This window comes from Achroia grisella, unplaced genomic scaffold (assembly GCF_030625045.1).
Source record: "Achroia grisella isolate CSIRO2021 unplaced genomic scaffold, CSIRO_AGI_Agris_v1 utg516, whole genome shotgun sequence".
Taxonomy (NCBI): domain Eukaryota; kingdom Metazoa; phylum Arthropoda; class Insecta; order Lepidoptera; family Pyralidae; genus Achroia; species Achroia grisella.
This window is the reverse complement of record NW_026712909.1, coordinates 1,496,573-1,512,761: the sequence shown is the minus strand read 5'-3', so window position 1 is coordinate 1,512,761 and position 16,189 is coordinate 1,496,573. Positions and strand designations below refer to the sequence as shown.

General features: G+C 30.8%; 2 protein-coding genes across 2 annotated transcripts; one reads left to right on the top strand and one right to left on the bottom strand.

Moving 5' to 3' along the window:
* Nucleotides 1–348: 348 nt before the first annotated feature.
* LOC131847125 (succinate dehydrogenase [ubiquinone] flavoprotein subunit, mitochondrial) lies at nucleotides 349–13,435 on the bottom strand. The gene is made up of 13 exons (XM_059196590.1): nucleotides 13,276–13,435; nucleotides 12,544–12,805; nucleotides 12,254–12,327; nucleotides 11,702–11,877; nucleotides 10,178–10,330; nucleotides 9,128–9,285; nucleotides 7,793–7,957; nucleotides 6,168–6,367; nucleotides 4,712–4,909; nucleotides 4,237–4,381; nucleotides 3,405–3,640; nucleotides 1,547–1,708; nucleotides 349–1,095 (listed from the first exon to the last, which is right to left on the bottom strand). The coding sequence occupies exons 1-12, from the start codon at nucleotides 13,321–13,323 to the stop codon at nucleotides 1,553–1,555; spliced, it is 1,971 nt and encodes a 656-aa protein (XP_059052573.1). The 5' UTR covers nucleotides 13,324–13,435; the 3' UTR covers nucleotides 349–1,095; nucleotides 1,547–1,552.
* A 313-nt stretch (nucleotides 13,436–13,748) lies between these two features.
* On the top strand, nucleotides 13,749–16,149 carry LOC131847126 (transcription initiation factor TFIID subunit 11). The gene is made up of 5 exons (XM_059196591.1): nucleotides 13,749–13,882; nucleotides 13,985–14,089; nucleotides 14,363–14,822; nucleotides 15,154–15,338; nucleotides 15,977–16,149. Exons 1-5 carry the CDS (start codon nucleotides 13,834–13,836, stop codon nucleotides 16,108–16,110), a joined length of 933 nt encoding a protein of 310 aa, XP_059052574.1. The 5' UTR covers nucleotides 13,749–13,833; the 3' UTR covers nucleotides 16,111–16,149.
* Nucleotides 16,150–16,189: the final 40 nt, after the last annotated feature.

Here is a 16,189-nt window from a genome sequence, read left to right as displayed (position 1 = left end):
TGTTTCCGGGGTTTGTTTGTTGTTTCAAGATAATCCATTAGCACTAAAATGTGACTGGAGTAGTTTGCACATGCAAAAAAATGGTGTATATATCGGTGTCATTATATTTATAATATTTAAACACAAATATCATTTTAATTCATTATATTCACATATTAATCCAAATTTGTATCCTTAATTCTACACAATTTTGTACCGTGATATATATGTATGTAATACTGTAAAAATAAGCTTCTTTAAAACGTTTTTAATGAGAATAAATACATGATTAAATAGTATTTTAAAAACAATGATTATTGTATATACTGGTAGGTACGTGTGTAGTTAGGATATTTTAAATATAATCAGGTTACCCAATAGTGGCTTTATTATATTGTCCTCGATTTTACATAAAGATACTCAGGCTTCTTCTTAATTAATTAATTAGGAGGAATAGGTAATTGCCCCTCATTTCCCTTCATCAATGATAAAGGTCCAAATTAAAAATAACAATTAATCTCATTGAGTAAAATTTTGATACAATTTCATATAAGTAAAGTAGGTATATATATATATATATATACATATATACATACTTAACCTCATGTTAGGTATATGAGCTATATAAATACTAAACACAAACGACAATTCAAGATAAAAAATTCACATCAAAAAGCTTTGTGTAGATTATGAAAGGAGGTGTAACTCGTTATGTAATAATAATGATTTTATTCCGATATCTAATATATTACACTTTTGAAGCTTAATAAAGCATATTATAATAATTTACAAAATAATATTACGATTAAGTACCGCGTTTTACGGAGGGCAATATAAAATACAACCACAATAAATGCTGTTCTATGTAACAAATATTTTACAGTAATATAATTGCATTTCATTCAGGGTAAAAATATTACAATATGTAGATGTGCACGTGGTTACTTGTATATCGTTTAAAAATCCCTTGACACTAAACTTGGACATATTTTTTGATGTTGTGGCGCTTAAAAAGCTATTCTAAAATAAATTATATTATAAATAACGCAGTTGAAGTGATCACATGCAGAGACAGTACCGATTGAGAAACTAGCACCCCAATATTAAAGTTATTACCTGAAACAAATTAACAGAGACAATTTTTTAAATGTCTTACACAAATATTTATATTACCATAATATTGGTATAATCACAAATAAGCATTAAATATGTAACAAAAACAGCTGTGATTTAAAATTTTAATTATTCAGACTAGGATTTCAATTTTTTTTCAAAATTTATCTAGAGTCGTCGTCGTTATTTATTTTGACGTCGCATTGATCGCGAAAATAAATCTTATTAAGCGTATACCTTTTTTATATGGTACTACAATTTCTAGTCGGTGCGTATAGTTGGATTCCATTTTATACACTAACATTACTTGAGTACATTAATTGTTTAGGTTTACTCAGTTCAATATAATAACGAACAATAGAAAACAGAGTTATTAAGTCGGTTTGTTCGTTTTGTAAAAAAAAATACTATAATTTGACGAAGTGTCTGTTTAGATGTAATAGCGTATACTCACAGATGATTAGTACGTCCTTATAACAGGTGGTACTGTTTTACACTCTTGCTGGTCGAGGGTGTTGTCTATGACGGGTCTATAAGTGAGTTTCGTTTCGCCAGTCGCTACGTTTGTCTCCGCTAGTGTGTGCTTCCTCCAGTGTTTCTCGAATGGCAGCTTTGTCTTTAATAAAATAATTGTATATTGTACATTACATAATTAACTTTTTACAACATATTAGTCAGTAGTTGATGAAATATTCCGCTCTAGCTGAGTGATTTATTATGTGCGTATTTATAACTTTTTGGTATTGGAATCAAACTAATTTCGAACATCTATTGTTAGATATTTGTACACGTGTTGACCTTTATTTATTTAACCGTGATTTATTATCAGAAAGACAATAACAATTAGGGTAATTACATAAATTCCCTGTTAGAATAGTAATTGTATCTAATATTATTTGAACAATGATTCATAGAACAGAAACTTATAGAATAAACAGTGATGCCCATAGTGACCCAGAACCCATGCACGTCCTTTACAAATCCTGGGGAGTAAGGCAAAACCACTCTCCCTAAGTGACGTACAATGTTATTAAATTTAATACATATTAATAAACTTACTTCAACTCTACGCTTAAAATAATATATATTAAAGGATAGACATTACTTTTTCTTTTGTATTTAATCATGTTTATTTGGAACATAGAGACTCCGGCGAATCAAATCAAATTTTAATAGCAAGTAGTAAGAGTTTATCATTAGGTTAAAAGATCAACTATATTTCCACTAGATAATTTGTTACAAAATATGTATTCATGTATTTTTAAGAAAACAATATTTAACTTTCCATTTGAATGAAAATTGTTTCAAAAATTTATAGAAAGAAAACATGTTCATTTATATAGTGTTGAACAAATTTATGACAATTGCAGAGAATGGCGTTGATAACTAATAGAATTATAATATTGTTAGGTATAAAATTAATAACCTATCTATCTTGTTTAATAACTTCCTTAAGTAACAACAAATGTAACGATATCTTTATGATATTATGCGTCTAAAAGTCAGTAAATCATTTGATTAAATAAAATAATTACTAGTACTTGAAAAAAAAGAAAAGAGATATACGCAGTTTTTGTATATGTTCATAATCTTGGAAAATCCCACGAGTGCTAAATGATTTGTCATTGCTGGATATATAACAATATTAATATTAGTTATACTTTGTATAATTAACTAATACAATTATTAAAATAAAACCTTTATAAGTTCATGGCGGTTCATGTTTGTCACAGTCAATCTTTTTCGTATCTTAGAAAAGATTTGATTCAAAAACAACAAATAGAACTATTAACGCACTGCAAATGAACTGCACACTGTATGTAAAAAAAAAAATTGAAGTCTAATATTTTGCGGACGTTAATTGGAGGTGGATGGATAATTACAAATTTTGTTAATATTTATTATGTAATTTGCCCGCGTAATCTTTTAAAGATTCTTGTGTTTTCTGTACAACTTTACCGATAACTTAGAAGAACTTTATTCTTCGTAAAAAAAAAGTCATCTGTCTGGGTCCCTCAGTCTCATCTATTTCAAGCAGCTTGCTTTGAAAGATGTGTTTCGGTGGGAGGGTCAGAATAGACAGAAAATTACATTATAAGAGGCATGAAACCTTAGTCCTCCGGAATGACAACGCATGAGCGGTAATCACGGTCATGACATGGCAACGAGATGTCTAATGCTGTTCATGTATATAGGTGATGGTTAACACTTACTTATCCCTACTATACACTTATCAGGTACTCCGTCACCTTGTTTGCCATTCCAACCACATAAAATAAAGAAATAAATTATTATAGTAGGATTATACTGACCTGGCCCTCTAATGGTTTAGAATAATCGTACTCATCTCGGCGGGTCTTAAAGTCCTCTCTGGCGTGAGCGCCGCGCGATTCCTCACGCACTAATGCACCCTCCACAATCTGCACCGAATTGATGAGCAGGTTCTGTAGTTCTAGCGTCTCCACTAAATCACTGTTCCAAATCAGTGAGTGGTCTGATACTTTAACATCTTTGATTTGATTGTAGATTTCGTGGATTTGACGTTGACCTGCCAATGTAAAGAATATAGTTAGATAAACACCATATTAAACGGAATTTTTCCATTACATTTACTTACAGCGCGACATGCCTGTTATATTAGGCTGTGTATATAAAATATTATTTTTATTTTAAACCTCATGATATGCAAATACGTTTATATTAGCGAGCTAATAAGACGACGTCTATAAAAACTGTTTTCTCTTTTTATTCAAGTTATTGTCATTTCCGTAAATTTTAGTTTTTATGAATAAATTGCTGATCCCCGCAACTTCGTCTGCGTCAGATTTTCCTGTTTTTGCAACATTTCATTAATACAAACATTTTCAAAATCAAAAAAAAGGATTAGCTGTACCAGAGATTACTAGAATCCACAGCTAGCAATGTTAGTATGACCTCCACGCGTTTTCCATTAGAAATTAACGTGATAAATTCCTCATTAAATTGTCACGGTGGGCTAACTGACTTGACTTGTGTGCGGAGGTCCGCACATAAGTCCAATTACCACCAGCGGAGAATGACACCATTCCATTATCATCTATTTAAAAAAATAATATTTTACTCTAGATGGAATATAGCTACACCATGAACACATTTCAATATTACCTTCTTCAAGTGTGTTCTGCTGCCTAAACACGGCCGCATTCTTTTGCATGCATTTCTGCATGCGCAGACGCAGATCCGCTGTGGGAGTGGATCCATTGGCGTATCGAATATTATCTAAATTGGCAATGCTCGCCTCTCCTGTAGACTATAAAATATTTTTTTATTGTAGTAAGTAGTAATTGAATATTAACTTAAATTATTAAAAAAATAATATCGTTTTAGGTATTTTTATTATAATATTAAATCAATCAAATCTTCGAAGCTACAACAATAGAACAACACAACACACAAGTGCTGGTTAATTAGTTCAGATATAACGATAACATTTGAAACTATTTATCAATAGCAATTATCTTTTTGGCAATCTATACAGATTAGCCTTGTGTTGTTTCCATATTAATTTTATGATATAACTTTCTCTGTGTGATTTGTTCTCTGTACTATAAAAAGATTATTAGTAAAATCAGAATATTACGTCTTTAAGTGGCGCTTGAGCATCGCCAGGTTTGTTAACTTCAGCGATTGTTTGTGCGCAGGCGCGGCCGAAAACCACAATGTCGAGCAGTGAGTTAGCGCCGAGTCTGTTTGCCCCGTGTACAGACGCGCAAGAAGCCTCTCCTGCCGCGAACAGACCTCGTACTACACGATCTGTGCCGTTGTGGTGTGTAATCACCTGTCATAAAAATAAAATTATCATCATAGTTCCTTTTCTTTAATTTTTACTCTCTCTATCCACCCAAAGGTAGTCTGGAAGAGATTGCTTTATAGCTAAGCAATGTCTTCCAGGCCGCCTTTTGTATTAGTTAAAGTATATTTATTTTTATATCTTTTTTGTTCTGTAATTGGTGCAATAAAGAGTATAAATAATATAAATTGTAGTACCTGTAAATATACATAAAGAAATATAGGATAGAATTAAAAAAATACCTGATTACACTGGTAAAATAATTGTTCAATCTGGTCTCAAATTTTATTTCATGTATTATGAATACTTAAAGAATCATTTATTTAGAAAAAATATTTAAATTTTTCCTGTAACGCATCTACATACTGAAATTACAATATTAAAAAAAAATTGAGATAAGAATTACAAAATAGAGTACAGTAAGAGTACAAGTATAATTTGGCAAACTACAACAATTGGGTATAACTTCTTGAATGCATATATATAATACATTATTTAAACATAAGTATACGTAAATACTGATAAAATATTAAGTATGACACTATAGGCCGATGGCATTAATAATGTGACAGAAGAAAGATAATATGATTATAACATTTCATTACTGTTGCTTTGACGTCTTCGGTGGTCTACCACACCGTCTTATTTCCGGTCACAGGTTAGATTCCCGGCGCGGTACAAACATTTACATTCATGAGTATGATTGTTTGTATTTGGTCTGTGTGTTTTCTATGTACTCGTATATTATGTGTTAACACAATCTCTGCTTAGCTTAGCACTAAATAGCGCTGATTGATTTGTTCAGGCTGATTATTATTATTATAACAAAAGACATACTGTGTATTTATATTACTAGTTGGTAGTTCGTATTCACACGTTTCGACTTGAAAAATATAAACTTATAACGATTATTTAATAGAGCAACACACAAGTTTCTTGCTCATTCTTCTTATGATGAGACAGCTTTCCGGTAGATTAAAAAAATGTTATGACTATTCAATAGTGCTTAAATTAAGTTTATTTGAATAAAGGATTTCCTATTCTATTGTACAGGTTCTTCAGATATCTACTACTACTACATGCACCAGTTCTCCACAAATCTGTATTTTGGCATGGAATTTTACATGCCGCAAAAGCTCTGCAGCATTTTATATTAAGTATGTTTTTGTGTTGAAATGTAAATATATTATTATTATTATATTCTATTGCGAATTATCACTGTAATATAATTAATAAATTTACATACCTCACCGCGGAAGTTCGTGGGGGTGCCTCCCATGTTGTAATGTACCGTAGGCAATACAGGAATGGGTTCTTTGGTGACATCAACGCCAGCAAAGATCATAGCGGTTTCAGAAATTCCTGGTAAGCGTTGCTTCAGCTGGTCAGGCGGAAGGTGGTGGAGTTGTAAGTGCACGTGATCTTTCTCGGGGCCACATCCACGACCTGAATATAATAACAATAATAATAACACTTCGAGGCCGTCAAAAAGTATGTATCACTATCATCATTTCAACAAACAATTTAAAGGCGTTAGACTTTGTATAAAGTTGATTGTGTATGTCTGACTTACCTAATCAAGTTGTGCTATGGCTGAAGGGTGAGAAATGGTAATGAAATTATAGGGTAGGTGAGGCTGGCAGATACAATAGGCATCACATGGCGACATAATATAACAGTTTATTACTAAATGAACATGAAAGTCTATCAAAATTTAGAAAAATTTGTCTGAAATGGCTAGATCTATTTTAATGGAAATTTATTTTTTATGTTAATAAATAAATTTCCACCTGAATGAAGTCGGATACAACTTAGATTACAAAGCAAAGCTGTTTAGCGGCTGTTATAGCTAGGACAGAGGTGACCCATGCAGTCGACTTTGTAAAATCTAGCCACAGTAGATTCAGGTAAGAGAATCCCTTTTGACAATTTACTTATGGGTAAATCGATTTAGAATTATAGTTGTAGAAATATGTTTCACTGCACAACTAAAGTTTATTATATATACATATATATAGTTAGTGTATAAGAATATTATTAATTTTAATTGGCTATTTAATTTGACCCATAATTTAAAACAATGAACCAAGCCGAATATTTTTAGATTTATCTGTGGTGTCAAATGAACAGTTGTTTATTTCGTTAATGTTGATATAATTAGTTAGCAACAAGACCGCTTTAAAATTAATTTATGTCATTAATGAGATTATTAAACCCTATAATAGCCAAGGTCGAGAGTTCATTTCCCACGAATCTAGTAGATATAAGAATATAGTGTGTTCTATATTCAACAACGATTTAGGAAATTAAAAGAAATTAATTGGACCTACTTTTTCATATATGTTCATACGCCTCATTCATTATGAAGCCATATGATTTTGAAAAGGGTCCGTATTTTTAACCTACACTTCCGAAATAAAATTACAAAACATTTTGGAAAATCAAAACCAGTTACCGGTAAATTAACTAAAAGTTGGCTTTACGTTTAAACGCATGGTCAGTAGATAAATGATTACACAAATATTTTATACATTGTATGCATTTTTTATAAATAAGTTGGTTTAAATTATTGCAGATATTACATGTATTTTTATACCGATTTTTTTAAACTCTAGTAAAGAACAACAAATGAAAATTAAATCGTTAATCAGAAAATAATGTAGTTTTATTTTTAACACAATTAATGAGATTAAGATGTATGTATTAGCGAGCAGTTACTGGTTTTATTGACTGTCTATATTACACTACTACAAATGCAAAGTCTATTAAAATTATGTAACAGTTTAAATTATTTGGCGTCTTCTAATTAGCGAATATAGGAATTTGGGTTTTTTTCATGTTATACAGTATTTGGACATCTCATTTACTTACCTTCCATTATTTCGACAGTCATGGCTCTAGAGACGACGTCACGGCTGGCTAAATCCTTGGCGACGGGGGCGTAGCGTTCCATGAATCTTTCGCCTTTTGCATTCACAAGGAAACCACCTTCACCACGGCAACCTTCCGTCATGAGACAGCCGGCGCCATATATACCTAAAGGGAAGATAGTATCGAGTTTGTAAGTACAACGCGATGTAATTAAATATATATATATATATATATAGGTTATATAGTATATAGGTTTCACGTCTTGACACCGCGCCCCCTAATCTAGTAGCAGGTGACCTGTATGTGTTGATGTCTATCGAAAAATATCCATTTAATATGTTTTAGGGAAGGGATATTTACCACCGGTAAAGATTGGGGCAATGAGAATGAATGAATTTTAAATTAAAGCTTATGTGTTTTTTTAATACTACCATGGTGGCAAACAAGCATACGGCCGATCAGATGAAAAATGGCTGTATGTTGTCATCTAGAAACTACATAACTGTAGAGATTATAGGTGTGGCATCAGAACAAGAACACACTCACGGGCTCTGACTCAGTCAAATTTATCAATCAATAGACATTTTAAATTGAGGTAATAAACCAACCAAGACCGAACGCAATAAAAATTAGTAGATATATGGATAACATTTACAGACGCAATATAATACTGAACTTTGCTCAAGCAATGACAATTTTGATATACCTACCATTTATCGCGAATAGATTGAATTATCATGTAAAATTATCGGGAAGAAAATGTATTTATAACGTTGAGGTTACATAGTTTAGGATTCCTTATTACAAGTGAAGTAAACCTCAAAAATAGAAATAGGGTATAAGTGACCGTAGAATTTTTGCTAAACAGTAATCAATTAAAAGCTGTATAATATTTTCTTCATAATAATAAAATTTATATTTATATAGTTTGTAACAAAAATTCACTTTTAAGAACAACAAACAGAGTAATCAAAATAAAACCGTTTAAAAAGTAACCAGGATAAATTTGCATCTACATAAATAATATATTAACATGGTAGAAAATAAAATAAAAAATAATCATGGAAATATATTTAGTTGTAGCGAAGATACCGTAATATAAGTAAACAAATACACACTTCTGTGGCAGTCGACTGAAAGGAAGACAAAATTCTCAATGTTGTTCCTTAGTCAAATGTCACATACATTACCATTTTTAATTTATTACAACTATGAATTGTTAGTAACAAAAATGAATAATCTGGTTACTGATAGTCGGATTTTATCATATGTTATTATGTATAAACAAACTAAATATAACTGAATTCTAATAAATGATTAGATATGACGGCTTACCAGTAGGGTGGAACTGCACAAATTCCATATCTTCATTCTGTAGGCCGGCGCGAGCAGCCATGGCGGTGCCGTCACCAGTGCAAGTGTGGGCCGAAGTGCAACTGAAGTACGAGCGGCCAGTGCCTCCCGTCGCCAGGATTGTATTCACAGCTTGGAATCTGCCGTTGCAATAGAATAATATAAATAGTAAGTCATTTTTATACTTTAATTAGACTAGAATAATATTTATTACATCACAACAATGACGATGTTGACAGCAGCGTATAAATTATTTTACAAATTTATAATTGGTAATATAAACGCAAATAAAACATTGCATTGAATTGGAGATTATTACATAAAAAGATAATTAATAAAATCAAATTAATTAGCATTTGCATGCAATTGCGTTTATAAACAATATATTTGACAAAGTTTACACAAATTCATTCCTTCACTTTATTATTGAATTACCAAACATACAAACACACAAATTTTGCATTTGTAATTTCAGTTTCAGACACAAATTATGGCTAATGATGATTATGACGCCGAGGACGACGATGATGTTAGTGGTTATGATGATGATGGTTGTTGTGCCGATGATCATCATTGTCCTATTTATTTACCCTAAATTATGATTAGTAATTAACGCTAATAATGATTACTGGTTTAATCATGATTGAGATCAATCAAATTAATTTAATAAAAAAGTATTAATTACTGCCATCGTCATCTTTAGATAGACATACATCAATAAAGGCATCATTTACATAAAAAAACTTAAATTGAGAATGAGCAGAAGTCCCTAAATATAATTTAATTTAAAAGAACATGACAGTATTTTTGTATATTGATACTTGGATGCTAGATGTAGTTCAATACTATTAACAAAATGTGCTTATTCTTGTTAACGTGTCTATGTAATTCAGTAGTAATGGCAAGATATGCAACAACCATTTACTATATAACTCTATCACTTCTTTGTTTATATTAATATTAAATAAATAACACTAATCAATACACCCAACGCCATCTAGTACCAAATACAACAATTAATAAACATTTTACCTGTGTAATGTTCCATCTTCGAGATTAATAGCAATACATCCTTTACAGACACCATCTTCCATTAGTAAGTCCAAGGCAAAGTATTCGATGAAGTATTCACAGTCATATCTTAATGATTGCCCATACAGAGTGTGGAGGAGGGAGTGACCAGTTCTGAAAACATAGATTATTGTTTTTTTTGTCATAAGTCTTTTTAATCTTCATGTTTTATAATTAAATAAAATATATTACAGATTTCTTTACGTGATTAGAATGGCAAAGCAACTGACGGCCCATCTTATGGTAAGTGGTAACCGTCGCCAATATACATAAATATAATTACGAACATCACATTGTTATGTCATACCCGAGATACTCCTGTATAGCCATTAAAGAGAGTTAATATGTCATGACCTTTGGAGGAGGCCTTTGTTCAGCAATGGACATCTTCCAGGCTAAATGATGATGATGATGATGATGAAGATGTCATGACTCTTATCCTGTAATTTCACTACAACAGAACCACAGCAAGCGTTAAAAAGCAAGCTGCTTTGCGGCTGAAATAGGTAGGAGGTAGGACTACCTATGTACTTCAAGATTAAAAATCTACCTCTGGCGATTTTTTATTGCCTTGAGTTCTATGTTTATGCATTACATTTTACTATAATAACATTTGTAAACCACGACATACAAATAGAGATGTTTATTTTGTTTATAAACTGACGTGATTGATATAGTGTTAGGCTTTTTAATTTCTAATTTATTTCCTTACATTTAGATTCCTTTAATCTGGCCCTACTTAAACTATTTAATATATTTAAACAACATCAGTTATAGATATACATTTGTTTTATTAATTAATTTCATTAAATATAATATAATAAATAATACATATGTGTGTATAGAATAATAGCTGTCGCGTCCGAATTTGAATGTGTAGTGTCATAGAAGTTTTCAAAATTCCAATCTTAACCAATGCTATTTTTATAAAATAACCAATGGATCAAAATAAGATAATTAGTGTCCATACTTTCTGTCTGTACTATCCAATTTGAAGTCATATTTACTTTAAAAAAGAATAATAAATACAATACATATATTATGTAACTTCAAACTAATTTGGCCTATTAATATCAGGAAAGCTTTTTCTATTTAATGTCTACTTAAATTGCATATTGTTTAAACTGTGTAAATAGTCAGCCTGGACAAGATTTTTTACATGTATACATTCTATGAATATTTAAGTTAAGTTCATTAACTTATACTAGTTAGAAGATAGATGAGGTGGAGAGATAATATAGTTACTGTGAAGAGGCCCAACTGCACATAAACTACTCAAAACAGAATAAAAAAAATGACATAAATAAAATGGTTGAATAAAGCTTAGGATGGTTGTCATGCTACATTAATTATAATACCAGCAAGCTCATGGAAAATGTTTGCAAAATTTAGATGCAGGGATCTGAATTTCTAAGAACTGAAGCTATACTCAAATAAGGTTCACTTTATATCTTTTATATTTGTAAAAATATGAATATGTCCAACCTATCTGCAACGGCACAACATCTATGGGCTTGGCCTCCTTTCCCAAACTTCAGTGACTGACCACCAAAAGCTCTCTGATAGATCTTCCCTTCTGGGGTCCTGGAGAATGGCATGCCATAGTTGTCCAGTTCAATAACTGCATGTGGTGCTTCCCTTGTCATATAATGAATGGCATCCTATAGTAAAATAACAATAATTATCTTAATTAGTTGAATTTAAATCCTAATTAATTTATTAAATTACACATGTCACTTGACATTAAGATTTTTGTATCATATTGTTAAGATACCTATTATTCTCCGTATTATACTTAATTATAGTTGTATAATAATTTAATTGTTCATTCAAGCTATCATTTCAATAACAAAAACATTAATAACAACTTTTTTTATACATTTAAATTAATGTGAGTAGTTAGTGAGTTTTTATAAATATTATGATATTGATTAGGATTTTTTCCTCTTTCCACAAGTTAGTTCAGGTATAAGACTTCTAAAATAGGTTAAATTCCTTAAAAATATGTTAAGCAATGTGTGTATTTAGTTTTATAACCTGATCTCCTAACCAATCGGATCCCTTTACTGTATCATACATGTGCCACAGCCAGCTGTCTTCTTCCATGTTCCCTAAAATAAAACAAACCATTATAATAATAAAGTATATTAACATAAGTAGTTAATTATTAGTAATTTGGATTTTGTTTTTCATAATTTGTGATTAATTGTAATCTGTACTGATTGCATGAAGTATAATGTAAACCAGTTCAGAAAAGAAAATACATCATAATTTACATAAAAAGCAGTGATAGTAATACACTTTTTGAGGCGACAGAAAAAACATACCTAAAGCTGCATTGATGCCACCCTGTGCTGCCACTGTATGTGATCTTGTTGGAAACAGTTTTGTTACTACTGCAGTTTTGAAACCTGCTTGTACAAGACCAAAAGCAGCACGAAGACCGGCACCACCAGCACCGATTACTAAAGCATCATGTTTGTGGTCGATGACAGTATACGCTTTTGTAGTGTTGGCGTTAACTGAACTATCTTTTAGAGCACTGGCACCTCCAACAGATAAGTGGAGGTTTCTATACAGATATGTAGCCTGAAAATATATAAATTTTATTATAAAATTTAAATATCTATAAACTAGCTACTACTATCACTACTGTACTAGAACACTTAAAAGTTTAGGACATTGCCTAATTAGAAAATGAAGTTAAATTCATTTCTATATCCGATGCAGTAACTGTTCCGGCGACTTATACCGTTTAAACTCGTTTTTTATAGCAGTGGATAATTCAAAAAAATATTCCTATAAGATGCAATATAGTATTTTTTTATATGTCGAGATAAGTCGGTCAGCAAATAGCAGTTCGGTTAAACACTGATTATATTAATTAATTCGTTAAAAATGTTGCACAAAGAAAATTAGAGATTATGCTGTTTTATTATAACCTAGAATAATAACAAATAAATGTATAAATGCGAAATTTATTGTAATTTTGATCGAAACCTCATCAAAACATATTACATAACTAAAGCCAACTCAAAGATTTTATATATTTAACATACCAACGATGCTGGGCTTCTAGATAAGGAGGACTTAATTAATGCACTCATGATGGAACTCTCTGTCCGCACCCGGAGTACAAAATTTTAGTTAAATTTGGGTGAAATTTACATTCACTCCAAAAGACTATAGATTTGGTATGGTAGGTATTGGTTCGATACCGTATTGCTGTCGGGAGTGACAATCTGTCATTACAAATGTCGTATGTCAATCACACACAGATTATATTTTAAATTTTGGATCTGTCGGAACATTTATTCTCGGTAATCGTATAATAATAAAATTAAAATAACTTAACCTAAATTAAAAACTAGTGCCATACTATTGTAAAAAAATTTTTAGTTTTGTTATTTTTTTGTACGTTCTCTAAGTTACTAATTTTGTAGTGTTTTTATTCATGTCCATGGGTGAAAATAGTAATCAATGCCATGGCATTTTGACATTAACTTTAACGTAAAATCTGTGTTTATGTTCATTGAACTTTTATTGCTGAAAATTTTAAAAATTCAACACTATTTAATGCATTTTATAATAATATTATTTGAAAGGTAGACGTTGAAATGGATATTCCAAGTAGTGACGGCCTCTCCGAAGCAGAAAGGTTGAGAGGTAAAGTGCTATTCGATTCATAATCCCCCACATACAAAATTGGCGTTCGGCCAATAGTGCAGTAATTTCTTTTTAATGGAAACATCTTAAATTGTTTTTCAGAAGAGGAATTAGCACATGAATTGGATCATAGTGATTCTATTGAAGACGATTCTCAAGAAATATCTTTAGAAGCTGAAGAGAAACTTTTAAAAGATGAACCAGAATGTAAGCATTTATGGGACTTAGCAGTGCTAGTAATATGGAATGAGCATAATAAATACATTAGCTGGTCTGTTTATATAAAAATTGAACCCCTTGTCAAAAAACCATAATTTGGGCCCCTAAAATGACAGAAAATATTGGAGCTCTGTCTATTTTGTTTATTTTTTCTTGAATGCCTATTTTTACTACCATACATTACATACTGCATAATTTTTATCAAAGAATAGCATAAAGTTCGTTTTTTTATTACTAGTATCACTAATTTGAATATTTCAGACACAACATTGGTTAACTATGGTGAAAGTATCTCTACGCCTAATGTAGAAAGTGAAATTGTAGAAACATATTCAGACAGTTCTCAGAATGTGGAAACTGTACATCAAGCAGATGAACTGGGAAACATCTACACAGATAATTCAGATAATTTCATAAATTCACAAACAGACACATTGACTGATGTTAATGACCAGTATGAACCATATATCAGTGATTATCAATATGAGTCATCACAGTTTATAGAACAACCTGAAAGTGGAAATGTTAAAGAAAGCTTTAATCTAAATGAAGTTGAACTTAAAAACAGTGTTGTAATTCCAGATATTAATGAATTTCAGCAAAGTGAACTAGTAACAAATAACTATGACTCACAAATGACAGAAGAGATGCTCATGAGTGAACGGGAGAGAGAGAAAAAAAGTAAAAAGGAACTAGAGGAGGAGGAAAGGGAGAAAATGCAGTAAGTTAATATAATTTCAAGGTGTTAGATCATAGTAATCTTATTTATTCTAGAGCTATTTCATATTTTATTTCTTGACATAAATTAGTATCCATGTATTATAATCTCCAAAACTGACACCTGAGCTGCCTCAGATATTGCCTTATCGCTTGCAACTAATTTTGTTTTTGGATGTGGTATAGTAAATTTACCTTTACATAGTTTGCAGAGGAAGTACATCTTTTAAGTGCTAAGTGACACTATATAATATCACATTTATTCACTCTGTTTATATTTACATTAATAAGTATTGATATCAATATGAGTGATACTTGTCATGACATGTTTTCAGAGTATTAGTTTCAAATTTCACAGAAGAACAACTGGACAGATATGAAATGTACCGGCGAGCAGCATTCCCTAAGGCTGCTGTGAAACGTCTGATGCAAACTATAACTGGATGCTCTGTTGGCCAAAACGTTGTCATTGCTATGTCTGGTATAGCTAAAGTATTTGTTGGGGAAGTTGTTGAAGAAGGTCAGTATCATAGACTAATAATTTCTTCCATCAGTTTTCAGAATGTGAGGTAAAAGGATAGTGCATTAATGTGAATTAATAAATATTATATTGTAAAGAAATGGAAGTCTTGTATCTTTATTTTTTATATAACATTTTATCCTCTTATTTATCACAATTTGTATTTTTAATAAACACACAAGTTATAATATTTACTTATAAGCTTATATTTAACCAACTATTATTATTTTACTAAAAAAAAAACCTTAAGACAATGATGACACTTCAATAGTTATAATTTTAACTTGTTTGACAAGTTATTGAATAAGAGGAACATTATTTGATAGAATGTATACATGATATCCAAAAATTTTATTAAATTTAATAAAATCTGTAATTATACTCATAGTAAATAGTCCAAAATAAAAAATGCATATTTTGTAATACCCATTAATTTTGTCTAAAAGCCATACATATATAATTAATGGTTTAAAGTAGGTATTTTAAAACGTTAATTATATGACATAGTAGTTGGGCAGCCAATATCATAGCTTCAAATTTCCCACATTTCATAGATAATTTAATTATTTTATATGATACACCATATTATATTTCCTATGCATCTATTAACAATACATTGATTGTCATTTGATTTTCAGCTTTAGAAGTATTGGAGAAATCTGGAGAACCAGGTCCCTTACAACCCAAACACCTCAGGGAAGCCTTGCGTAGGCTTAGAATGAAAGGTACCATACCAAGTAGAAAAGCTCATCGAAGTATGTTCAGACTTTAGTATTGGTACATTAGATTTCTAAACTAATATGTGAAGAGTGTATTTAGACAAATATTTTAATAAACTGAAGCAATAATTT